Genomic DNA, 26,239 nt, shown 5'->3' with positions numbered 1-26,239 from the left:
GTGCAACCACCACAGTCAATTTCGAAACATTTTTTCACCTCAAAAAGGAACCTTGTATCTTAGATATCCCCCTCCATACCCTGTTCCCCCCAGCCCTACACGACCACTAATTCTCTTTCTGTCTGTAGATTTGCCTGTTGTGAACATTTCATATAAATGGAATCATATACTATGTGCTCTTTTGTGAGTAGCTTCTTTCATTTAGCATTTAAAGTTCGTGGTGTAGCATATATCAGTACTTCATTCTTTTTTGTGAGAGAGAGACCGTTTGTGTAGATATACCATATTTTGTTTATCCATTCATCAGTTGATGGACATTCGGGTTGTTCCACCTTTTGGCTGTTGTGAATGGTGCTAGTATGAACATTTGTGTACAAATGTTTGTTTGAACACTGGTTTTCAGTTTCTTTGGGTATATACCTTGGAGTCGAATTCTAGGTCATATTGTAACTCTGTTTCACTATGGAGAGTGAACTGCCAGACTTTTCCACAGCAGCTGTGCCATTTTACATTCCCAGTGCATGAGGTTCCAATTTCTTCACATCCTCACCAACAATTCTTATCTTTTTTTTTTTATAGCCATCCTAGTGAGTATGACATGGTGTCTCACCATTTCACTCCAGTTTGGATTTGCATTTCACTACTGACTAATGGTATTGAGCCTCTTTTTGTGGTTTATTGGCCATTTGTACATCATCTTTGGAGAAATGACTATTCAAGACTTTTGACCATTTTTAAATTAGGTTGTCTTTTTGTTTTTGAGTTGTAAGAGTTCTTTATGTATTCTGGATACTAGGTTCTGATCAGATATATGATTTGCAAATATCTTCTCCCATTCTGTGGGTTTTTTCACTCTCGAGAGTATTCTTTGATGCATAAAAATTGTAATTTTGATGAAATCCAATTTATTTTTTCTTTTGTTGCATGTGCTTTTGGTGTCATATCTAAGAAACCATTGCCAAATCAAGGTCATGAAGACTTACTCCTGTGTTTTCTTCCAAGAGTTTTATAGTTTGTGTTCTTATATTTAGATCTTTGATCCACTTTAAGTTATTTTTTGTGTATGGTGTGATGTAAGAGTCCAAACTCATTCTGTTGTATGTGGGTATTCAGTTGTCCCAGTACCATTTGTTTAAGAGACTTCTTTCTCCACTGAAAGTCCTGGTATCCTTGTTGAAAATCAACTGACCATAAATGTACGGGTTCATTTCTGGACTCTATTCTTATGCCAGTACCACAGTGCTTTGATCACTGTAGCTTTGTGGTAAGTTTTGAAATTGGGAAGCATGAGTCTTCCAACTTTGTTTTTCTTTTTCAATATTGTTTTGGCAATTTGGGATCCTTTGCAATTTCATATGAATTTTAGGATCATTTTTTCCATTTCTGCAGAAAAACCGTTGGAATTTTGATAGAGATTGCTTTGAATTTGTAGATCTCTTTGGGGAGTCTATTCCTTTAACAATATTAAATCTTCCAGTCCATGAACACAGAATGTCTTTCCATTGAATTAGATCTTCTTTAATTTCTTTCATCAATGTTTTATACTTTTCAGTTTACAAGTGTTTTGCCTCTTTGGTTAAATTAACTCCTAAGTGTTTTCTTCTTTTTTATAGTATTGTGAATGGAATTGTGTCCTTAATTTCCTTTTCAGATTGTTCATTGCTAGTGTATAGAAAAACAGCTGATTTTTCTGGGAGCTTGATCTTGTATCCTACAACTTTGTTGAACTTGCTTGTTAGCTCTCGTAGTTTTTTGGTAAGTTTTTTGTATTTAAGATCACGTAATCTGCGACTAGAGACAGTTTTCCTTTTTCCTTTCTCGTTCGGATGCGTTCTTGCTTTTCTTGCCTGACTGCCCTGCTGGAACTCCCAGGACAGCATGGAGCAGAGGTGGGAAGGAGGCCCCCGGCCTTGTTCTGACCCCGGGAGCTTTCAGTGTGCCCCTGCCGAGCGTGGTGCTGGCTGTGAGCCGAGGGAGTTCCCTTCTATTCCTAGTTTGTTGGGTGTGTTTTTCTTTATCGTGAAAGGGTGTTGGATTCTGTCCAGTCTTTCTTCTGCATCAGTTGAGATTATCATGTCGTTTTTTTTCCCTTCAAATATATTAAGATGGTGTATTATGTTGATTGATTTCGTATGTTGAAACGCCCTTGCATTACTGGGATAAATCGCACTTGGTCATGGTGTATAATCTTTCTAAAATGCTCCTGGATCAGTTTGCTAGTATTTTATTGAGGATTTCTGTGCACGTATTCATAAGGGGTATTGGCGTGTAGTTTTCTTTCTGTGATGTCCTTGTCTGGCTATGGTATCAGAGTAATGCTGGCCTCGTAGAGTGAGTTGAGTGTTTCCTCTTCTTGAGTTTTTTGGAAGAGTTCGGGAGGCATTGGTGTTACTTCTCTAAGTGTTTGGTGGAGCTCATGGGGGAAGCCCTCTGGTCTTTTCTTTGTTGGGACGTTTTGATTCCTGATTCAGTCTCTTTATTTGTTCAGATTCGTTATTTCTTCTTGAGTCAGTTTTGGTAGTTTGTGTGTTTCTAGAAATTCGTCCATTTCATCTAAGTTATCTAATTTGTTGGCATACAATTGTTCATAATATTTTCTTATAATCCTTTTAAGCTTCTGTTAAGGTTGGTAGTGATGTACCCACTTTCATTTTTTATTTTGGCAATTTGAGCCTTCTCTTTTTTCTTAGTCTAGTTAAAGGTTTGTCAATTTTGTTGATCATTTCGAAGAACCAGCTTTTGTTTTGATTCTCTCTGTTGTTTTTTACACTCTGTTTCATTTATCTCTGCTCGGATCTTTATTGTTTCCTTCCTTCTGCTAGCTGTGTGTTTTAGTCTGCTCTCCTTTTTCTGGCTCCTTAAGGTGTAAAGTTGGGTTATGGACTTGAGATCTGTTCTATGTAGGCATGTATAACTGTAAATTTCCCTCTGAGCACTGCTCTTGCTGCATCCCATAAGTTTTGATATGTTGTGTTTTCATTTTCATTTATCTGTAAGAATATTCTAATTTCCCTTATGATTTCTTCTTTGACTCATTGGTTGTTTAATTTTCACTTATTTGTGAATTTTCCAGTTTTCCTTCTGTTATTGAATTCTGGTTTCATTCCATTGTGGTCGGAGGAGATACTTTACCTGATTTTAACATTTTTGAGGTGTGTTTTGTGGTCTGACAAATGGGCTGTCCTGGAGAGCATCCCGTGTGCACTTAGGAAGAGTGTGCACTGCTGCTGTCGGGTGGCGTGCTCTGTGTCTGTCTGCTGGCTCTGGTTGGTTTGCAGTGCTGCTCGCGTCCTCTGTCACCTTACTGGTCTTCTGTCTCGGTGTTCTGTGCATTATTAAGGAGGGGTGTTGAAGTCTTCAGCTGTTAGGGTAGAACTGTCTACTTCTCCCTTCAATTCTGTCCATTTTTGCTTCACTTATTTCTTGTTAGATGTGTATAGTTTTATGATTGTTATATCTTCTTGATTGGCCTTTTTGACATTATATAACGTCCTTGTTTCTTGTAACAATTTTTAACTTAGAGTTTATTCTGCCTAATACAAACCTGATGTATAACCACCCCATCACTCGTTTGGTTACTAGCTGAATGGAATATCTTGTCCATCCTTTCACTTTCAGCTTCTTTGTACCTTTGGGTCTTGGGTAGACCTCTTGTGGATGGTATTGAAATGGATCGTGTGTTCTTTTAGTCCATTCTGCCAGTCTTTGCCTTTTAATTGGAGCAAGTAATCCATGTTTAAAGTAGTTACTAACAAGGAAGGATTTTTGCCATTTCGTATTTGTTCTCTGTATTTCTTTTATCTCTTTTGTTCCTCAGTCCGCCATTGGTACTTTCTTTTGTGTTTAATTGGTTGCTCCTAGTGTGCCATTTTGAGTCCGTTCTCATTTCCTATTCTGTGTATTTTCCCAGTGGATACTGTGGAGATTAAATTAGCACCTTAGATTTATAACAGTCTAGTTAGAATTAACACCAGCTTAGCTTCAATAGTGTGTGAGGCTCTGCTGCTGTCCAGCTCTGTACCTCCCACTTCATGTTGTCACAAATTACGTCTGTAGTGTGTGCCTACTAACGTGGAGTTATAATCACTGTTTGATGTATTTGTCTTTGAGATCATATAGGAAAAAATACAAACTAAAATTAAAGTAACACTGCTTTTATGTTTACCTTTATCAGTGTTTTCCGCTTTCTCTATGGCTTCAAGTTGCTGTCTGGTGTGCTCCTGTCACACCTGCAGGACTCCTGTCACCACCTCTTGTGGGCAGGCCTGTTAGTGAAGGACCATCTGCTTTTGTTTATCTGGGAATGCCTTAATTTCTCCTTCATTTTTGAAAGATGGTTTTGCCAGGTATAGAACTTCTGTATGTTGTAGGCCTAACAATACTTTGCTTGCATACTGTTTTATACAGTTGCTTTTTGAATCAGTTAACAGAAGAAAGGAGAAGAAATAAGCATTTATATTGTCTTTTGTAATAATTACCTTTACTGGTGCTCTTTGTTTTTTTAATTATTTTTATGGATTTGAAATACTCCCTGGAGTCACTTGGGGTCAATCTTTTTAATCTAAACAACCTACTTTAGTGTCTCTTATAAGGTGGATCTGCTAGTAGCAAGTTCTCCCAGTTTTTGTTTATCTGGGAGTGTCTTAATTTCTCCTTCATTTTTGAAAGACAGCTTTTCTGGATGGAGGGTTCTTGGTGAGCAGTTTTCCTCCGGCTGTGCTCCCCACCTTCTGCCTTCATTGTTTGTGTGGAGAAGTCAGCTGTTCATCTTATTGCGGTTTCCTTTTCTTCTTGTCACTTTGAAGACTTTGCTTGTCTTTGGCTTTCATCATTTTTGCTTGGCTATGTCTAGTTGTGAATTTTTTATGTTTATTCTGCTTGGAGTTCGTTGAGTTTCCTGGATGTGTAGATAAACTTTTTCACTACATTTGGAAAGTTTTCAGCTGTTATTTCTTGGAATGTTTTTTCTGCCCTGTTTCCCTCTCCTCTCTTCTTGGTGTTCCGGTTACACATATACTGGTATCCTCAGTGGTGTTCCACATTTCTCCAAGGCTCTGTTTTTGCTCATTCTCTTTTCTCTCTGTCCTTCACATTGTGTTATTTTTATCACTCTGTCTTCAAGGTTGCTGATTCTTCTGCCGATTTAAATGCAGCCTCGGCTGCATAACGGCACTCGCTCAGCAATGACGCATACAGGACAGTGGCCCCACACCATCTGGACCACACAGCCCAGGTGTGTAGTAGGTTTGTGTGAACATACTCTGTGGTGTTTGCACAATGACGAAGTTGCCTAACAACATGTCTTAGATGTATCCCTGTCACTGAGCGACGCATGACTGTGGGCCGTTGAGCTCCTCTGGGGAGTTTCTTATTTCAGGTATTAGACTTTTCAGCTCTAAAATGTCCGTTTTTTTAAGTAATTTGTCTTTTTTTTTTTTTTTCCTGCAGATTGGCACCTGGGCTAACAACTGTTGCCAATCTTTTTTTTTTTTTTTCTGCTTTATCTTCCCAACCCCCCCGTACACAGTTGTATATCTTGGTTGCAGGTCCTTCCAGTTGTGCGATGTGGGATGCCACCTCACCGTGGTCTGACGAGCGGTGCCATGTCCGTGCCCAGGATCCAAACCCTGGGCCGCCGCAGCAGAGTGCGTGAACTTAACCACTCAGCCACGGAACTGGCCCCAGTAATTTGTCTTTATATTGGTATTCTCTACTTGATATGACATTGGCATCCTGTCTTTCTTCACTTCTGTAGTCATGGTTTCCTTTAGTTCTTTGAACCTATTTGTAATGGCTACTTTGAAGTCCTTGTTAAATCTGACATCTGACGCTCTCACAGGACGTTTCTGTGTCTTCTCTTTACCTGGTGTCTGGGTCATGCTTTTTTTTTTTTTTGAGGAAGATTAGCCCTGAGCTAACATCTGCCACAATCCTCCTCTTTTTGCTGAGGAAGATTAGCCCTGAGCTAACATCCGTGCCCATCTTCCTCTTCTTTATATGTGGGATGCCACCTCAGTGTGGCTTGATGAGTGGTGCTAGGTCTGCGCCCAGGATCTGAACTGACAAATCCTGGGCCACCAGAGTAGAGCGTGTGAATTTAACCACTTGGCCATGGGGCTGGCCTCCTAGATTTTCTTGAGGAAATATTTCTTTATTTGCTGTATGCCCATAGGGCCATTTCCAGAGACTGTAAATGGTTGGTGGTTTGTTTTTTTTAAAATAATTTTCACCTGTTTTGCTGGGGAGCAGGCTGTGGGGCTCTCCATGCTGTTGTCACGCCAGAAGCAGAACTCCACTCAAAATTTTTTACGATTCTGTGTTGTCTCCATGGTTGACTTGTTAGCTTAATTCTTCATTTTGCTATTTTATTTGGGGTTTATAGTGTATATCTTCAATTTATCAGATTCAATCCTTCAAATGTTCTTATGTAACTTCACGTATGGCATAAGAGCCTTACAACAGGGTACGACCATTTCTCCCCTCCTGCTCTCCAGGCTGTTGGGGTCATGCACTGGAGTGCTACACGTATTGTAAACTCCACAGTAATTGGTGTTAACTTAGTTTATAAACAGTCAACGATCTTTTAAAGAGGTTTAAATAATAAGAAAGAAAATCACACGTTTACCCATATAGTTACTATTTCCAGTGTTCTTTATTTCTTTGATTAGATCCAGGTTTCCATCTGCCATCGTTTTTCTTCTGCCTGGAGGATTTGTAAAAACATTTCTTGCACAGTCACACATCACTTAACAATGGGACGCTCTGAGAAATGCATTGTCAGGCGATTTTGTCTTTGTGTGAATGTCACAGAGCTGTTGACACAAACCTCGATGGTGTAGCCTCTCCAACCCTGGGCTGTGTGGCACTGTTCTTGTGGGCCCACCATTGTACGTGCGGTCTGTTGTTGACCATGACGTTGTTCTGCGGCGCACGACTGTAGTGATGCTCTGCCAGTGGTGAGTTCTTTCACCTTTTCCTTGTCCTCATCTGGCACATCTCAGTGTAGGCTGGTGGGTCCTGTGACGGAGAAACCTCCTTGTCACGAGCTTTACCGCCTGCCTTAGTCCCCTGCAGCACCCCCTCATACAGGCGAGCTTGCCCCTCACATAACCCTTCCATGCTGCTTTTGTCCTCCTTCCCTCTCTCTTACTTTCCTTCTTCCCTTCCATCTGTCCTTCCATCTTCCTTTGTTCCATGCAATTCCTTTCCCTCTTCAGTGTGGACGAGGAGAAGAGAAGAAGGCCTGAGCTAGCTGGTCTTCTGTGCTGTGGGAAGAGCTGCTCCCTGTTCCCATGCAGGAGCCCCTGAACCTGCTGTTCATCGCTTCACAGTGACGGAGGGAGGGCTGGGCAGTCAGCTCTCCTCAGCAGTGCTGGAGGAGGCAAGAACAATCCAGAAGTTCCTCCTGGCTTGGCCCCTGGGCTGTGGTGTTTGAGTTTCCTCCCACACAGGGTGCAGCCTCCTGTCTCCCATACAGAGTCCTGCAGTTTTTAAGTTGGGCGCTCAGAGCCACGAGGATTGTCTTTTGCGTCTGTGGCATTTCTAGTGTTGGACTTCAGTGAGTGGGTGGACCAGCAGGGTTACTGGCTCACTGTCCTATCCAGCTCTAATAGTTTCCACGTTGTCTTGGATTTCCCATTTAGGCAGTCTAACCTGGAATAAATACTATCCTTTTGTTTCTTTTTTCTGATTTATACTTTATTTTTCACATTTTTTGTCAAGGTAGGAAGTCTGGAAGAGCCATATAGCATAACATTAGTGCAGCATCTTGGTGTCCTGACTCAGTGGCGTGATTCTAGTGTTTCCGTGTTAAGGATGATGTTTACTCTTGCTTTCTGAGAGGTACCTTTGTCAAGTTGATGTACAATTCATCACTTAGTAATAAGCCTTCAGAAAATGAGGTATCGGTATAGAATTTTATTAAATGTCCATTAGGTATCCGTTAAGGTGACTGTTTTTTTACGTAACATTTTTATGTAGTAAATTACGTGAGTGTTTCCCTTAACATGAGCCATTCTTGCAGTGTGAGAACAAACCAGCAGTGGCAATGGCAGTATTTTTGTACAATGGAGTCATTCAGTTTTCTTTAGGATTTTTGCATCTATATACATATGACAGATTTCAGCGGAGCTTCAAGACTAGACAGACTAGGAAGAAGGACTTGGCCACCTACTTCCAAAAGAATTGGCCATGAAACCCCTGTGAATAGCAGCGGAGTGTTGTCTGATAGAGCGCCAGGAGGTGAGAGGATGGTGCAGAAAGACCAGAGAGGGTCCTGCCCTGCTGTCCACAGTCAGGGTCACTCAACGGCACTAACAACAACAGTATGGAAAATCGGTCTGTAGCTCTGTGTGTGTGTGTGTGTCCAGCTTAGGGTGAGCAGAAGGCCTCAGACCTCCTGACATCACATCGTGAAAGCAGCAATTGTGTTGAGCGGTTCAGCTCCCTTGTCTCAACCTCCTGTAAAACTAGCCTTACAGACTGTATTTAGATGACAGAAAAACCGTTTACTCATTTTCCTGAATAAATGTCTGCTTTGAGTAATCACAAATTCTTTTTGAATATCAGCATGTGGTGAAAAGAAATTCAGGCATACGGAAAGGTCTCCGATGAAATGGAAAAGCCCCCGCCCTAGAAGCAGCCAGTGTCTTTTAGTTCTTCCTTGGTTTATTTAACTCGCGAGTGTCGGTCAGGACTTGCTATGAAAGAGGAAACGTTTGGCCCACTGAAAGTACTTCACACTTTCTCTTTGTTCTTCCCTCAGAGTTTTTGTTTGTTACGATATATTTGTATTGTCAGAGTTTATAATCTTCGCCTTCTGTTCTGTAACTCTTGTTGTTTTATGTGCTTTACTAATAAATGGATTCCAAGAGTTTAAACCTGGTAAAGACCTGCGTTAGTGTTATAAGTAAGTGGCTGTTACTCACTGTAGACCACGCAGTGGCTTATGCTCAGGGCAGGAGCTGAAATCCTCTGCTGCTGCACGTTGGGGTTCCCAAGCACCGGGATCCATAGAACCTTAAAGAGTCTGCTTATTCTCTCCTACTTTCTACCCACGTGCCGTTGTTTGTTTTTTTCTCCTCTTTTTCTTTTATTTAATTTTCTTTTTTTTTTTTTTGAGGAAGATTAGCCCTGAGCTAACATCTGCTGCTAGTCCTCCCCTTGTTGCTGAGGATGACTGGCCCTGAGCTAACATGTGTGTCCACCTTCCCCTACTTTATATGTGGGGTGCCTACTACAGCATGGCTTGCCAAGCAGCACCATGTCCACACCTGGGATCTGAACTGGTGAACCCCGAGCTGCAGAAGTGGAACTTGTGCACTTAACTGCTGTGCCACTGGGCTGGCCCCTTAATTTTCTTTTTATACGTTCGTTTTTCATTTTGCTGGAGTACTTCTTCAAGTAATTTTTCCATGTCTGGTATGTGAATAGTAAACTATTTAGAGTTTTTACATGTGTGAAAATATTTTCATTTTGTGCTTATGCTCAATCGACAGTTTGGCTAGGTGTAGAATTCTAGGTACAAAATAATTTTTCTTAGAATTTGGAAGGGATTGCCTCCTTATCTTCTGGTGTCCCCTAATTCTAATAATAAAGCTTATGTCAGTCTGACTCCTATGATTTTAAAGGTATCTTTTCTGAAACCAGCCCAGGTGATCCAGTGGTTAAGATCCTGTGCTCTCACTGCCACAGCCTGGGTTCATTTCCCGGTCAGGGAACCACACCATCCGGTTGTAGGTTGTCACGCCGTGGCGGCTGCATGTGGCTGTGATGCTGAAAGCTGTACCACCACTGCTTCACATACCAGCAGGCTCACCCATGGTGGACGGGCTTCAGCAGAGCTTCCAGACTGGGCAGACTAGGAAGGAGGACCACCCAGTTGGGAAAAAGTCAGCCACGAAAGCCCTGTGAATAGCAGGAGAGCACGTCTGATAGAGCACCCGGGGGTGAAGGATTGCGCAGAGAGATGGGCAGGTTCCGCGCTGCTGTCCACGGGGCACTGGGAGTGGAGTCAACTCGTCAGCACTAATAACTAGTCATTTCTGAAAGTGTTTTGAGCTTTGAAATTTTATGATGCTGGGTCCAGATGTGGTGGTGTTTTCATTCATCCTCATCCTCTGTTTTTGTGTTGAATGATTAGCTTGCATTCTTAGCTTTAATTGTAATATATCGGGCTTCCTTTAGTTTGACTTTAAAGTTTTCCTGTAAGACTTGGGAACAGTCTGCCTGCACAGACTGCTGGGATTGGAGGTGGGTAGGGCAGGTGACAAGTCTGGAGCTGTGGGCAGGTCCCATGGGTTCTGGGAGCCCTGTCTTTCTTTAAGTCGTGGTCCTCAGCCTGTTAGAATCACCTGGGGAGCTTTAGGGTTCCTTATGCCCAAGTCCCTCCCTGAGATGCTCTCGTGCCGTCGGCCTGGGGTGCACCCTCGGCAGTGGGGTTGCGGAAGCTTCCTGAGAGATGCTGAGGCACATCCAGGCTGAGAACATGGCTTAACGTATCCTCAAGATGCACAGCTCCAGCCCTCCATGGCAAGCTGGTCCTAAGGGAATCCTCTAGCTCCCAGCATACTTTGGGGGCAGACAGGCTGAAGGTGGGGTCCCTCTGGCCCACCCCCACGTGAGTGTTAGCTCTGCTTCGAGGCCCTCCTCAGAGCCGCCATCCTCAGAGGTGGCACATGACTTGCAGGAGCGCAGGCTCTTGGCAGCCGCTCCCAGCCTCTCAGGGCAGAGGGTGGCCAGTGGGGCTGTGGGGTGGGATTGACGCATTTGGGTGTCTTTTGATTGGTCAGTTTTGGGTGGTCAGGTGGCTCCTCGGGTGCCTGGATGGTGGCGCCTTCACGGAGGTCCTGCTGTGGTTCTTGAGGTGTGTGCCCCTCACACGAGCTCCCCTGGTTCTCATCTGAGGCCCGGGGCGGGGCTGCCACCTGGAGGACTCGCTCGTCCACAGCACAGCTGGGATCTGAACCCTGGGTCATCTTTCTAGAGCTCCCGGGGGTCCACCCTCAAACAGGCCAACCTTTCTGAACACTGGTTCCCAGTGGAGACAGTGCGCGGCTCCATGGGCGTGGTTTAAACGCGCCCTCCCAACTCAGTGCCACCGAGTGGGTGCCCGGCCTTTGCAGTTTCCTGCCAGTAGCGGGGCTTCTGGGCCAGTGGAGGGGTGTCGGGGGAAGTGAATTAAGGAATAGTGGGGTTTCAAAGAGTGAAACAGGAAATTCTCTCTAGGAAAGTGCTCCCCACCCTGCGTCACTTTCCTAACAAATGGCATCCAGTGTACTCTACTTAGGAAGGCAGAAACGCATACAAAATAGTTGTGAAAAAATTTTAAATTCAAGATAATTTTTGAAACTTGGTCCTTTAAAAAAAAGAAAGGTTTTTTAGAAGAGAGCTTTTTTTCCTGCTGTTTTAGAAGGTTCCTACTGAAAGACTGTCTCCTATGACGTCAGCACAGTAACCTCCTCGCCGGAGGGGGGGGTCTCTTGGGGTTGAGAGCAGCACGCGGATCTGCTTTCCCGGTGCAGCGTCCGAGGCTCAGAGGGATGAAGTGGGATTGGAGGGGCGGAGCAGAGCACTCAAGAGTGAGGGCCCTGGAGCTGGGCTGCAGGTTGGCTCCACTCCACCATGCCTTGTGCCTCAGTTTCCTTCTTTGTGACAGGCCGTAATAGAAGATGCTTGTCTCCGAGTGCTGAGAGGGTGAGATGAGCTCGTGTGTACGAGCCTGTGGGACAGGCTGGCGTGCAGAAACCTCAGCAGCTGCTCCATCGTCATCGCGTCTCATGCATCCGGGGACGCTGATGTTTTCCCCAAGTTATTTCTTGCTTTCATTACCTTTAGTTTGTTTGACAGAGAAAATGTTTTATGGATCACTTATTGTAGAACATCCATTTCAAGTTGATTCTGAGATGCATGTAAACAAATTGTGGGTTTTGAAACTTATATGAGCACCCTTTAAAAATATTCTTTAATTAAGGTGTTTGCGTCTTCCATAGTTGAATGAAAGTAAATTTAAGGCATTTTGATGACTGTTCTGATTGCTTGTCTAATCTCCATTTTAAGAACAAGTTTTGTCTTTCACAAAATGGTTTTTATAGATTAGATATAACTTAAGCTGTATCACACTGATATGTATTTGATCAATAACAAAAAAATTACTTGTAATATTGTGAAGAAATGAAGTCGTCCTGCTGTCTCATTGAAGTTGAGTGACGTTAATTCATGGGACTCCTGTATTACACATTAATGAAAGGGAGTTAATTTGACTATATCTGAAAGGACATATTTTCCTGTAACAATATTTTATTGAATAGGAAAAGTTATATTGACTGTTGGATAACATAGATCCAAAGTGTCTATTTTCAGGAGCACTGGGTTATTTAAATTGGATTAAGATTCATTTATTATTATTTCGTATCATAATAGAGCAAAACATTTCTTAATGATGTGGTCACTGGCTAAAATCAAAATAAAACACAATCGCAGCCTCTTCTCTCCCAGAGTGAGGAATGTTAATATCGCACCGAGCATGAGTTTTTCCTACTGTGACCATGACAACCGGCTCCCCTCACAAAGGGACAGGCCTTCCCAAACATCAGGCTCTGGCACAAACATTTAACTTTCTTCAAGGCAGTGATATTAAAGCAAATTCCTTGTCTTTGCCAAACACAAGATTCATTGTGAAAAACTTCCAGCTTCCTTAGGGAGATGCGTTTTCCTTCATTACCCAAATTCTTGGGTTCCATTTTTGCCCTCAAAAACCCACTCTCATAAGCAACTTTTAAACACACCTCCTGCTGATTTAAATGTGATGGTGGGAAGTCTCTGTGTGTCGCTTCCTGCAGGCAGCTCTTTGGTTCCCATTGCTGGGAGGTGTCTTGGGGCTGCCTTGCTTTGCAGTGATGATGGAGATTTAGCTGCGGCTGCTCCGCGGAGGGCTGCTCATCCGTGCCCAGAGGTCGGGGCCGGGCTCTGCCTCCCCTTGCTGCATCCCTTCTCTGCACTTGCTCAACCTGTGGTTCCCCGAGGTCTGGGCGTCTGCTCTCTGGTTTGGGTTGGCCAGGCTCTAGGATTAACGCTGGAAATTAGGCTGCTGCCTTGTGTGGAAACAGCCCTGCAGGAGCGCAACTCTCTGGTCAGTCTCTGATGGCCTGACGAAGCCGGCTTGTCGCTGCTGTGGGAGGCTGGCAGTGGGGCTGGTGGTGGGGCCCAGTCTGCTCAGACAGTGCCTGAGGAGCGGGAGAGGCCAGCGTTCCTTCCCGCTGGGAGGGCACTCTGCTCACAGCAGAGACCAACGGGGGCACGGGGGCACGGGGGCCTGATGCAGACGTACTTGGGCCCCAGGGCGACACGTCTTCAGGTCGCAGAGCATGACTTCCGGGGGGATGCGTTGTTTGAACTGCACACATCCGTTTGCTTTGGGTGACTTTTCTCGGTGGCACCAAAGCTGTAGGTGTCTGGTGACACGATTCAGGTGTCGGCAACCTCTTCTAGAGGAAGTCCCCTCAGGCTCTCTTCTTGGGCTAAATGCATCCTCTTGTCCGCCCTGCCCTCAGCATGCCGACTGAGCTTGCTTTGCATTATTTCTGCCTGCCAGTCCCTCTTCAGAGACTTTCCTGCCGGGACAGCCCGGTGCCCCGTTGCTCATCAGCGCATGGCTCGCGTCACTGGGGACACTGCCCCCCTTTACTCAAACCCCAGCAGCCGCGGTCCCCGCTCCACCTTGCGCTTTCGTGACCTCCCTCTTAACGAGCCTCCTGGCACTTTCCCAGCACTGTTTATTTGGCATTTGACGCAGGTTGATATTTAATTCTTTTTCCAACTCAGTTATAATCTCTTTGAAGGCAGGGATTTTTAAAAACATTTATTAAAATATGTACACACAGAAAAGTACCCATGTCGTAGCTGTACAGTTCAGTTAACTTTCACCAACGGCACGCCATGTAGCCAGCATCCTGCTGAAGGGCCAGTGTCACTGACCCTCAGAAGCCCCGTGTGCCCCTTCCAGTCACTGCCGTCCCCAGGGCTGCCGCTCTCTTGCTTCCTCACAGCACAGATGGACTTGCGCCTTGGCCTCCGGAGGTGTCCGCGTTGCACATGGCTTCTGCCTGTGCCCAGCTCCCTTTGCTCCACGGTTGTGTGAGTGCCCCCCACCTGTGTATGTGTCCCAGGCTTGTCCATCCTCGTCGTGGGATCTTATCAGCTGTCATTCCACTTTGGGGTTCTTAGACAGTCACGTCCTGGTGGGCGCGTTGCCGTGCTCGGTTGGGTCCCGCCTGGCAGTGGACTTGCTGGGTTGCAGGACTCGCATGTCCAGATGCAGCAGCAGCGACAGTGACTGCCACTGAAACGTGTGTTCAGAAGCTGCCCACAGAGTATCCACATCAGTGAACTCGTACGAACTGACCATGTGTGGGCCTGGCAGCCCTCCCTCCAGGTGATCCTTCTGACTTTATCAGTAGAGACTTCACAGAAAGTGCCTGCTGGTGTCTACTCACACCTGCCCTTTGGGACATTTTAGTTTTGTTTTTGTTTTTAGGAACTGTTCCCCAAGGCTTGGTTGGCACTGTACTCAATAACATGTGCGCGTCTGTTCCCTCCAGTGGGACATCTCGCGGGCGCACTGGCGCTGGGGGCCCTGGTCTCCCGTCCCTGTGCGCATGCTCGGTCATTGACTGGGCTGTGCTTCCCATTTACTCTTTGCATTTCTTCCAGAGCAAACCTGGTTTTTACTTGGAAGTGCAAGGTGTTCCCGGCTTCCGTATAGTATATGTCACACCAAGCTTTATGGAAGAGAATATCCTTGAAATGGAATTACAGAAGAGCTTTTCTTTTTCTTTTTTAAACAGTCGGATATTCTAAAAATCAAGCAATAGCGCAGAGCTCGGGGTCTTACCTTTGCTTTTTGGATTCTGTAAGTAACACTTTTTTCTGTTTAAAATGTATGTGTGTATGTTGAATAATTAAATGATGTTACTTTCTACTGTGGTTCTTGAAAATCATTATTCAATTAATATGTGATGATCAGACTTAAAAGTTAAGGTTGACAGGTAGTTCTGTTTAATTGCCACAGCACTTAATGAGTTAATTAATGATGAATAGGATTACATAAAATGCAAAATTGCCCAGCAGAGAACCATATAAACAAAAATGAAGATAAACTGGGAAGATGTTGACAAATACAACACTTAAAAAATTAATAGCCTTAAGTAGAAATAATTCATGCGAGTTGATAAGAAAACCAAGAAGAATGGGTGGTAGACAAATGAGGGCGTGGAGACTTCACAAAGGTGGGTGTGCAAATGACAGACTTTAAAAACTGTTAGATCATTGAAATCAAAGAAACAAATTAGGGAGATACTAAGTTTAAAAGCCAAATTAACAAAGTTTTCTGAAAATGGAGATACTCAGTGTTTGGAAAGTGTGACTTGCTAGTGTTGACAGCATAATCGTGCATTTTGTATCAAGAACTTTAAAAATGCTTATGCCCTGGACTCGTAAATTTCACTTGTAGGTATCTCTGAAATTCCGGAAAAGATTTATGTACAAAGAAGCTTCAGTGTTATTTACTGTGGTGACACTTTAGAAACAAGGTCGCAGGCAGCAGCAGGGTGGTGGGGAAGTGAGTGGGTAGATCTGAGAGGGAATTGCTGTGATGTTTCTAAGGAATTTAATCACATGACGAGTGATGTAACGGGTGGAGAAGGAGCGAATGATCGCATGTGTGGTGTGTCCTCAGCTATCGATTTTCTTTTTAATCACTTTAAAACACACTTAAGAACATTTATCTGTGTTCAGTGTTCCCTTGGGCTCCTCCAGGCCTGGGGTGCAGGTCTTCCGTGCATTCCTGGGGGTGCTGTTGACTTTCTCCAGGCCACTTCGGGCTCACGGTTTCTGCGAGTGCTGGATAAGTTCACATACGAACCTTCTCTTCATCTCGTGTTGACTCAGCCTTTTCCTTGGGGACCAGGAGCCTCTCACGAGGGCTTGGTCCGTGTGGGAGTCTGGGAGAGTCTGTGGCTGTGAGGTGGCCTGTTAACAGCACTACTCTCAAAAACAAACGCCAGCAGGGCTGCGATTTCCTGTCCTGCTGCTTTGGTCTCTTACATCTCTTCTCTTGCTCTTTTTTCCCTTAGACTAAAACTCCTCAGATTTCTCCATTTTCTTACACAGAACATTCATCTGTCCCCTCTCATGATCTCTCCCAGACCCTGCTTTGGGGGCTGTTTTCACACTCAAATATCCATCCAACATTTTCCTAAACGAAGACAGTTTCCACCAAAGACAGCTACACCTGCCATGTTGAAAACTGTGCTTTTTATGGCCTTTGGGTGAAGGGATATGGTAATCTTTTTTTCTGCTGAACATTGATTTTTCTGAAATATTTTACAAGGATCGTGTATTTCTCTCTAATGACAACAGTAAACCAGCATTTGAGTTTGTGACTGGTGGGAGGTTGGGATCTGCCTGTCCTCACAGTATCTTAAGATTCCCCCGTGCATGGGTCCCACGTGGAGAACTTGGTTTCCATTTTGGGCTGTCTTCGCAGTGTCTTGAGATTTCCCCAGTTTACAGGTCCCATGTGGAGAACTTGGTTTCCATTTTTGGCTGGGCTTTGAAGAAGAAAGGAGAAAATGCTGAAGGGACCGTCCTGTCTGCCGTCTCTCCTGTAGCTTTCTGTTTGTTCACCGAAGGGAAGGAAAGAAAAAGCATGGTGGAGAAGCAGGAAGTCCAATGGAAGTGTTGGAAAGCGTGGAGGTCAGTTTAGAACAGTGAGAACCACAGACGCAGGAGTCACCTAAATAAAGCTGGTGATGGCTGTCAGCGCAGTTGCCATCAACCACTGTCAGAAGGAGAAGGAGAGAGGAGGCTGGAGGACCACCGACCACTGTCAGAGGAGGAGAGGAGGATGGAGGACCACTGACCACTGTCAGAGGAGGAGAGGAGGATGGAGGACCACAGACCGCTGTCAGAGGAGGAGAGGAGGATGGAGGACCACTGACCGCTGTCAGAGGAGGATAGAAGACCACAGACCACTGTCCGAGTAGGAGAGGAGGATGGAGGACCACAGACCACTGTCAGAGGAGGAGAGGAGAATGGAGGACCACCGTCCACTGTCAGAGGAAGAGAGGAGGATGGAGGACCACAGACCACTGTCAGAGGAGGAGAGGAGGATTTAGGACCACCGACCACCCTCAGAGGAGGAAGAGAGAAGGATGGAGGACCACTGACCACTGTCAGAGGAGGAGAGGAGGATGGAGGACCACTGACCACTGTCAGAGGAGGAGAGGAGGATGGAGGACCACCGACCACTGTCAGAGGAGGAGAGGAGGATGGAGGACCACAGACCACTGTCAGAGGAGGAGAGGAGGATGGAGGACCACAGACCACTGTCAGAGGAGGAGAGGAGAATGGAGGACCACCGTCCACTGTCAGAGGAGGAAGAGAGACGGATGGAGGACCACTGACTGCTGTCAGAGGAGGAAGAGAGAAGGATGGAGGACCACTGACCACTGTCAGAGGAGGAGAGGAGGATGGAGGACCACTGACCACTGTCAGAGGAGGATGGAGGACCACTGACCACTGTCAGAGGAGGAGAGGATAGAAGACCACTGACCACTGTCAGAGGAGGAAGAGAGAAGGATGGAGGCCCACTGACCACTGTCAGAGGAGGAGAGGAGGATGGAGGACCACAGACCACTGTCAGAGGAGGAGAGGAGGATTTAGGACCACCGACCACCCTCAGAGGAGGAAGAGAGAAGGATGGAGGACCACAGACCACTGTCAGAGGAGGAGAGGAGAATGGAGGACCACAGACCACTGTCAGAGGAGGAGAGGAGAATGGAGGACCACCGACCACTGTCAGAGGAGGAGAGGAGGATGGAGGACCACCGACCACTGTCAGAGGAGGAGAGGAGGATGGAGGACCACCGACCACTGTCAGAGGAGGAGAGGAGGATGGAGGACCACGTCCCAGCCTGCCCCTGCTTGAAGTCGTGTGCGTGAGCCTCACGGAGCCCAGCTCCCCTCCCCCATGCTCGTTCAGGACCCCTTGTGGTGGCGTCCTTTCTCATTGGCCATCGTGTGAGCAGATCACCGTTGGTCTCTGTGCTTCGCCTTCTCGCCAGTGTCGGTGTCTTCAGCCTTGGTTTTGACCGTCCTCGCAGAAGTGAAGTGTGTTGCGTTTCAGCTTTAATTCACATTTCTCTGATGGCTAGTGATGCTGAGCACCTTTCCATGGGTCTCTTGGCCATTCCTAAATCTTCTTTTATGAAATGTCTATTCAGATCTCTTGCCTGTTTTTTAAAAAATTTGGTTGAATCTTTTATTATTAATGAGTTGTAAAAGATTGTGGTATATTCTGGATACAAGTCCTTTGTCAGATGTATGTATTGTGACTATTTTCTCCCAGTGTGTGGCTTGCCTTTTCCTGTTTTAGTGGTGTCTTTTGATGAGCAGAAGTTTTAAATTTAGATAAAATCCAATTTACTGATTTTTTTTCTTATAATTAAATCTTTTTTCTGAGAAATCTCTGCTTGCTCCACAGGAGAAGTTATTCTTATCTTTTCTTCCAATAGCTTATAGTTTTTACTTTTATATTTAGATCCGTTTCATGTGAATTTCCACGTATCTTGTCAAGTAGGAATCGAGGTTGGTTTTTGTGTGTGGATGATCAGGCACAGCACCATTTGTTGAAGAGACTGCTTTTCCCTGTTGAGTTGCCCTGATGCCTTTGTTGAAACTCAACTGGCCGTGTCAGTGTGGGTTTATTCCAGACTTTCTGTTCTCTCCTGTTTACCGCTGTCTGCAGTTCACTTGTCTGTGGGACAGTGTTCCACAAGCAGACATACTGCCTTACTCATCACTCTGCTGCTGGCGGGTGTTTGGTCTGTCTTTGCTTCTGTGAACAGCACTGCAGCAAGCACTCCTGCACGCGGCTCCTGTGCTACTCACAGAAGAGTTCCTCCCGGGGTCATGTCGGAGTGGGATTCCCAGGCCTCAGGGAACAGGCGAGCTCATCGAAGGAGAGATGCTGTCGGGTGGCTGCAGACATCAGCCCTCCCTGGCCCTGTGGGATCATCTGTGGACCCATGGCTCTCCAGCACGTCGTGTTGTCAGGTTCTTAAATTTTTGTCGGCCGACGGGAGTAAAGCAGGGCCTCACTGTGTCTTGATTTGTGCTTCCTGATCACGAATTGTGATGAGCACCATCTTATGTTGATTGGCCATGTCAGTTTCCTTTTCTCCTGACATGTGTTTGCATCTTTTTACACATTTTTCTCTTTCTAACTTAGAGAAGAGTTGCAAGGATAGTACAAAGAACTCTGTTTTTGTGGCCAGCCTTGCGTCCGTCACCCCAGGCACTTGAGTGTATGTTTCCTGCGACGGGGGATGTCTTCTCCGACCCAGAGCCAGGACATTACGCCCAGCCAGTTCGAGTTTCACCGGAGGACGCTGCTCAGAACTTGTCCTGTCTCTTTCACATCCTCAGTCTGGAACGTTGCACAGCCCCTCCTTGACTTTCCTCATCTTGATGTTTTCGAAGAGTCCAAGGCACTTCTCTCGTGAATGCCCCTCAAAACTCGATCTGTCTGCGCTTTCCTTGTGGCAGCGTTAGGCCATGTGTCTCTGTCCAGAATATCTCAGAAGGGTGCTGCCTTCTTCTCGTGGCCTCTGCGGGGGCATATGGTTTTGACTTGCCCCCTTCCTGATGATGCTCTCCGATCGCTTGATAAAGGTGGCGTGTGCCACGTGTCGCGGTTACGCCATGGGGAGCAGGAGCTCAGTGTGTGGCCCTCACGAGTGCTCCCATAACTGCCTCTCCTTTGGCCCAGCCTTTCCTGGAGGGTGCGTCTGGGTCTGTGGGGAACAGGCCTCAGCATGTCCTTGGTCGGGAGAAGACGATCATGGTCTGCCATAGTGCCAGGGTGCCGAGTGTAACTGCTGTGTTCTGACTCAGCAGGCCGTGGTGCCAGGGCTGCACCAAGTCCAGAACTTGACCACACACTGTACAAAAAAAAATGGAACGTTTGTGCGTGAAGAATGGGCTTGCGAGGCCCCTTCACGGGGCACCAAGGGTCCATTTTGACTTGTTAGCCACCTGGGGTGCAGCCTGGTGACCATCTTTGGAATCCAGGATTTATTTTGTTAGGAGTGATGACATCAGTGGAGACCCAGCTCTGTGCCCTCCTAGTACTGGAGTTCATTCATTCTGTGAGTCGGGACCTGCCATGTGCCGGGTGTGGCAGTAAACAAAACAGACCCACAGAGCGACGTTGGCCCCGTGGCCTCCGCTTCTCCCTGACAATGGCTGCTTCGCCTCCTGCTGCCCTCACCCACGCCCCTTGCTGCCTGTGCTCTGCTGCCTCTCTCGTGCCCTGCCTGGCCCGGCCTCCCCTCCAGCTTCCCAGCGATGTTCTCTCCCTTTTGTGGGTAGGGGGATCCACCTGCACCTGGGGAGCCTACCCCCAGCACTTGAGGTCGGTCACAGTGTGTCACCTTTAATATCCTGCGTCTCTTGTCCTCTTCTCTGTCTGCCTTCTCTGAGAGTGTCAGCTGTGTGCAGTTGGGATTATGGCCTGTTTTTCAGATGTTTCTGAAGCATCTGGACCATGCGCAGCAAATAGCAGGTACTCAGTAGATATTTGTTGAATGAATGAATGGAGTTTTGGGTTTCTGTGTTTAACTTTAAATAGTTAAGTTAGAGTGAATTAGATACTTTTATGGACTTACCTGGGAACCCAGTGATCCTTTGTGGCGCTATTTGCAGGGAAGACGATATTCTGAGTTTCTTCCTTAGGCTCTTTACAAATGAACTTTTAGAACCCGTTGGCCATAACACAGCTCCTCTAGGGAACTGTGCTCACTCAGTGTCTGTCCTGCACGCCGTTGTCTGGAAGCCAACAGGTGACTTTCAGAGATGTCAGAAGGGCCTTCCTGTGATGACCTTGGTGTCGCCCTCAGTCCCAGAGGTCTGAGAATGTCCATATTGAAGGAAAGGGAGTCACACACAGACCCCAGCTACTCCAGAGTGTCCGTCAGAGATGTTTCACGGAGCAGGAGGGGGCTTGCTCTTCCCTCTGGGAGATGGAATCCTCAGGAACAGACCCTGTAGGACCGAGAGGCGAAGCGGGGACTTGCTGTTGGAGGAGTGCTTGTGCGAGCGGGCTGGCGCTCTCCCACATGAGGGCGAGGCTCTGGCCTGTGGCCTTCAGACAGAGGACACTCGACACATGGCACACTGTGTGTCTGGGGCACCGTCGTCTCAGGAAGTTCCTGCTTAGGAGGGGCTGTCCATGGCCTTTCCTAAAAATGTGTTTTGCAAAGCTTAGGGGAAGGCTGTTTCTGTTTATTTAGGTCTTGAGTGTCTTTCATCAGCATTTTGTAGTTTTCAGGATACAGATCGTTTGTGGATCTTGTTAAGTTTGCGCTGATGTCTTTCATTTTCTTTGGAGCAGTTGTAAATGGACATAGTGTTTTTAATTTCTGTGTCCACGTGTTCATTGTTAGTGTATAGAAATGTGATTATTTTTCTGTGTTGCTCTTGCAGTACTCACTCACTGGGGTTTTTGGTAGATTCCTGAGGATTTTCTAGGGAGACAGTCATGTCGTCTGCAAACAGGGACCATTTTATTTCTTGCTTTCTTATCTGTTTGCCTTTTATTTCCCTTTCTTGCTGACTGCCCTGGCTGGAGCTTCTCGTCCTGTGTTGAGTAAGGACGGGAGAGCACAAGTCCTGCCTCCTCCTGACCCGAGGGCAGGTGTTCAGCCCTTGGCTGGTGCGCATGGCTCCAGTGGTAGCTGCTGTGTGTCAAGTTGAGGAGTTCTCCTCTGTCCCTGACTTTCTGAGAGTTTTTATCAAGAATTGGGGTTGGATTTTGTCAAGTGCTTTTTCTGTGTCAGTTGGGATTTGTTGGTTTTTAAACAGTTTGTTACTGAAGATTTATAAGATTTTTTTTCCATATTCTTGGAGTTTGAGAATTTTTCTGTGTGTGTCAGGAGTCATGCCTGGAATTTGGCGAGCTCTTTCAAAGTGTAGACTCAAGATTTTCTCAAATAAGGTTTTTCTATATTAGCTCTTTTTGTGTTCAGGAACCGGGACGTCCTGTTCAAATCCTCCGACAGAGAACAACAGCAACAACAACCGTGACCGTCCCGAGCACTTCCTGCCCGCCCAGGCCCCTCAGTGCCTGCGTACGGAACACCGTCTGCTCGTCTCCACACACTGGGTGGGTGCAGCTCTAGTCCTGCTTCCAGATGGGAGACTGGGACAGAGAGCTTAGGGAACTGCTGCAGGCCCACTAGAGAAGCCGAGTCCAGCCCAGACAGGGGCTCCAGGCTCCCAACTCTGAAGTTCTGGAAAGAGGACCGCAAATTAGAGAGCCAGGCGCAGACTCAGAGGTTGACTTCCAGGAAAGGAGATCAGCTCTTACTTTGTATTTAAAACTGCAAAATAATATTAGTATTTCAAAAACACTTTTTGAAAAGGAAAATAAATTGTCTTATGTTCTCATCCTCCATAGTTACATTATTTTTATTTTTCCATTGTTATTATGGACTTTATTCAAATATGCACAGGATTTTTATATACCTGTAAGCTTAATATAATATATAATTTTGTATTCTATTTATTTTGTTTTTCCACTAAGTAATTCCATATGCCAATGTAGTTTTTAATAATTATACGTTTTTTTGTTCCTTTTTTTGGGGTGAGGAAGATTGTTGCTGAGCTAACATCCATGCCTGCCTTCCTCTATTTTGTATGTGGCATGCTGCCACAGCATGGCTTGATGAGCAGTGCCATGTCCGAACCCGGGATCCGAACCTGCAAACCCCAGGGCGCTGAAGCGGAGCAGGTGAACTTAACCACTTGGCCACAGGCTGGCTCCATATTCCTTTTTTGATTTTTTAATTGAAGTATAGTTGACACAATGTTATCTTAGTTTCAGGTGTACAACACGGTGATTCGACATTTATGTACATTATGAGATGATTTCCACGCCAGTCTGGCAACCATCTGTCGCCATGCAAAGTTATTACGGTGTTAGTGACTGCCCGTATGCTGTGCATCCGTCCGTGACTGTTTCTCCTAGGACTGCGAGTTCGTGCCTCCTCATGCTCTCACCTGATCCGCCCCGACCACCAGGTTGTTCTCTGTGCCTGAGTCTGAGTCTGTTCTGACTTGTTGTTCGTTTGTTTTGCTTTCTAGGTTCCACACGTAAGTGGGAGCGTGTGTGTTCCTCTTTCTCCTTCCAACTTAACTCACTTCGCCTAACATCCTCAGGGTCCATCTGTGTTGTCGCAATGGCAGGGTTTCCTTCTTTTTCATGGCTGCATTGGCTCTTAATTTCTTCTTTTTTATCGTGTCTTTTCCTCTTGGGGTTCTTGTGTTTGAATGTTAGGTCTTATGGTTTGTTCTTTTCGATTCTTTGTAATTTTGCGTCTGACAGTCGACCTTCCAGTCCGTTGGTTCCCCTGGGAGCCGTGAGCACCTGCTATTTCATCCATTGCTTTCCCGAGTCACATACTTTGCTTTCAGTTCCAGGAAGCCTCTCCTCCTTTGTATTAGGGTGTCTGTGAGAAAAGACTCCTCTCCTTGTCTTTTCCTCCAGCAGCTCTGGGGGCTGCTGTTTCGCTCTCCTTCCTGGGTCCTCTTAGATGCGCTGATGGTTGACTTCGTTTGTTTATGGCTCTCTGCACCCTTGGAGGCTGGGCCAAACTTTCTGGGACCGTGGTGGCAGGTGTGCGAGGATGTGTGGGGTCTCTTCTCCTGAGTCCGGGCCCTTCCATCCATGAGGGGGTGGCCTCGGCTGGACCCTGGGGGAGGCCTGTATTCCAGGTGTCCTCGGTTTCTGGCCGGTTCTCTGCCAGCCTCGGGTGAAGAGAAACTTACTTGGCCGGCTTCTCCGTTCCTCAGTCCTCCTGGCAGAAGATCTGGGGGTGTCTTCCTGGTGCACAAAGGGCATGCCAGCCCTCCCCAGGGCACCTGCAGATCTGCAGACCCTGGGCACGGAGTCCCAGTCTTGGGACTGCTGCTGCCCCCTCCTCGAGCTCCTGGACAGTTGTGGCCTCCGCTGCCCTCAGACTGGCCCGTGTGCTTAGAGAAGGTGTCTGGTTGGGTTGGCGGGAACAGCAGCTCATCTCTGGCCTCGTGTTGCAGTGTCATAGTTGTCCTCCTAGTCCCTCTTCCGTTAGCATTGCAGTATCTGCTTATCTGGCTGCAGAAAGTGGCCCAGGCCATGCTCTGACCGTGGGAGGGCAGCACAGGGCCTCGCTGACCTTATCCAGGGCACCAACCACATCGAGGACGAGAGGCTGCCATCAGACTCAGCCCTCATAGCCTACTTTCAGAGCATGTGTATGAACACACTTAGATTTGCAAAGTCCTCTTCATTTCATAGTGGGGTCCACTGCCTGGACCGTCCCCCCCCATTCCCTCCAAGCAGAAAGCCCAGTCTCTACACTGAACAGGGTTGTATACCTAGTAGGCTTCGTCATCCTATGAATTTCGCCTCACTTAGGGATTCGAGGAATTTGTGGAGGGTTGTGAGGGAGCTTGTCCACCCACACCTGCCATTTGTCTGGTGGTGTGAGCTCTGCTGGCATCTCCTTGTGGTCCTGAAACAGTGTTCTGCAACTATTCACAAAAACAACAGACCACCTCCAACAGGTTAAGTTGAGACCGGGGATGCCAGCCTGGAAGGCAGCCCAGCTCAGCAGCTGTTGCTAAGTTGGCCCCAGGAGGATTCACATGAAGGATACAGTTGTGAGTGCTCGTGGGGTCTGTTGAATCTGTTGGTCTCTTCTCTTCCGAGCTTCCCAAGGAGAAGAGCAGAAGCGTTTTGACATCTGACGTTGATGAGATGGTTGAGTGGCCCAGTCTTGCAGCTGTGGGGCACAGAGGAGGTGGTGCTTGCGGGGAGAAGGTGGCCCTGGGCTGGGGTGCCCACAGGCTGCCTCACCACCGGGCATGTCGGGGAGCTCACCTGCAGGGGCGGACCATCTTGACCCGCACGTCATTGGCTCTGTGTCCACCCCTGTCCACCTTTGGCTCTGGAAGATAACAGGCCCCTGTGTCCAGCCACGTCCCGCCGTGCCCAGCCTCCATGCACCTCCAGGTCTCCCTTCACACGGTCTGGCTTTTTCTCCATGAGGCAGAAGGAGCTGGCACAGAATCCGTAGGGGGAGGAAGATCTTTTAAGTGACCGATTTGCAGGTGACTGGGGAAGTGATTCAGCCTCTTTTGCTGTCAGACATTTTGTCCAAACTGCAAGAAAGTAGAAATGTCAACTGATGTAGTGGTTCGGGGTTCGTGTTCCTGCTCCCCTGCCGGGTCTCCTGGGTGCCTCTGGGGAGGGGGTACTGTCGAGACGGAAGGAAAGGGACTGACACCTCCCACCATGCACCTCCTGGGAGTGCAGCATGAGACCTCACACTTCACTTTGGAGGCCTCGTGGGCAAAGCACTTGGCTGCAGGGTGTGGTGGTTGCCAAGAGGCTCCTGCATGGTGTTCTTCTCGCGGTACTTGGAGTGGCACCCTGGCCGGTAACTGACTAAACACAGAGGTTGCAGCCAGTGAGGAGTTTGCTTTTCCTCGTCTCTGCATCACATGCCCCTGAGTCTTATGTGTGACTTGCCAGTTTTAGCCTGGGGTCATGCAGAGGAGAACATTGGTGTCAGCTGTGCAGAATCTGCTACAATACATGTGAGGTCTGGGAGCCACGGCGGCTGGGGACGTGCCAGCCTGTGGCACTGCTTTCCCAGTCCCCCAGGCAGGCGCTGAGGAGCCGAGCAAGAGAGGAGCCGCTCACCCTGACACTGCCAGCGAAAGCAGCGTGGAAGCCCCACGAGACGTGCGAGAGGGGAGGTGCGGCACGTGGGGACCCAGACCCTGAGTTGCACCCTCCAGGCTCACATCTCACCGCTGTCCTCATTGTCCCTGAGGTGTTTCTCCTGTCTCGTAGCTGGTGGTGAGCAGGATATTGCACACGTTTCACGTGAGTGTGTCTGTAATTGAGGTGAACTCAGTTGTTTTCAGATCAAAGGCACTTTTGCCATATGTTAGAAGTCATATTTTCACTCTGTCTTCAACATTGTATCGTGGTGAACAAACATTCCCCTCCATTGAAGTAAACAATTGACACAAAACTCAAAGTTTTCTGTAGGAATCGTTTTGCAGACAAACAGCCACTTTGAGTGTGTTGGTGCCCTGTGAGCTGGGCAGGTGGTGTCACTCCTGGGAAGCT

General features: G+C 47.0%; 1 protein-coding gene across 22 annotated transcripts in view; it reads left to right on the top strand.

The window, feature by feature from the left end:
• B3GNTL1 (UDP-GlcNAc:betaGal beta-1,3-N-acetylglucosaminyltransferase like 1) overlaps positions 1–26,239 on the top strand; it is a 153,525-nt gene that overhangs the window by 3,850 nt on the left and 123,436 nt on the right. For 11 of the 22 annotated variants that reach the window (XM_070483908.1, XM_070483910.1, XM_070483905.1 and 8 more), the window contains exon 4: positions 22,086–22,222. The exons of 2 other annotated variants lie outside the window; for them this stretch is intronic. In XM_070483908.1, the coding sequence (XP_070340009.1) occupies positions 22,086–22,222 (137 nt within the window). Of the gene's footprint in view, positions 1–14,843; positions 14,909–22,085; positions 22,223–26,239 lie in introns of all 22 variants that reach the window. 9 more of the 22 variants (XM_070483916.1, XM_070483915.1, XM_014865063.3 and 6 more) reach the window with 1 other exon arrangement.

This window comes from Equus asinus, chromosome 13, assembly GCF_041296235.1.
Source record: "Equus asinus isolate D_3611 breed Donkey chromosome 13, EquAss-T2T_v2, whole genome shotgun sequence".
Lineage (NCBI taxonomy): Eukaryota > Metazoa > Chordata > Mammalia > Perissodactyla > Equidae > Equus > Equus asinus.
The sequence above is the reverse complement of the archived record's forward strand: the minus strand, read 5'-3'. Positions and strand labels throughout refer to the sequence as shown.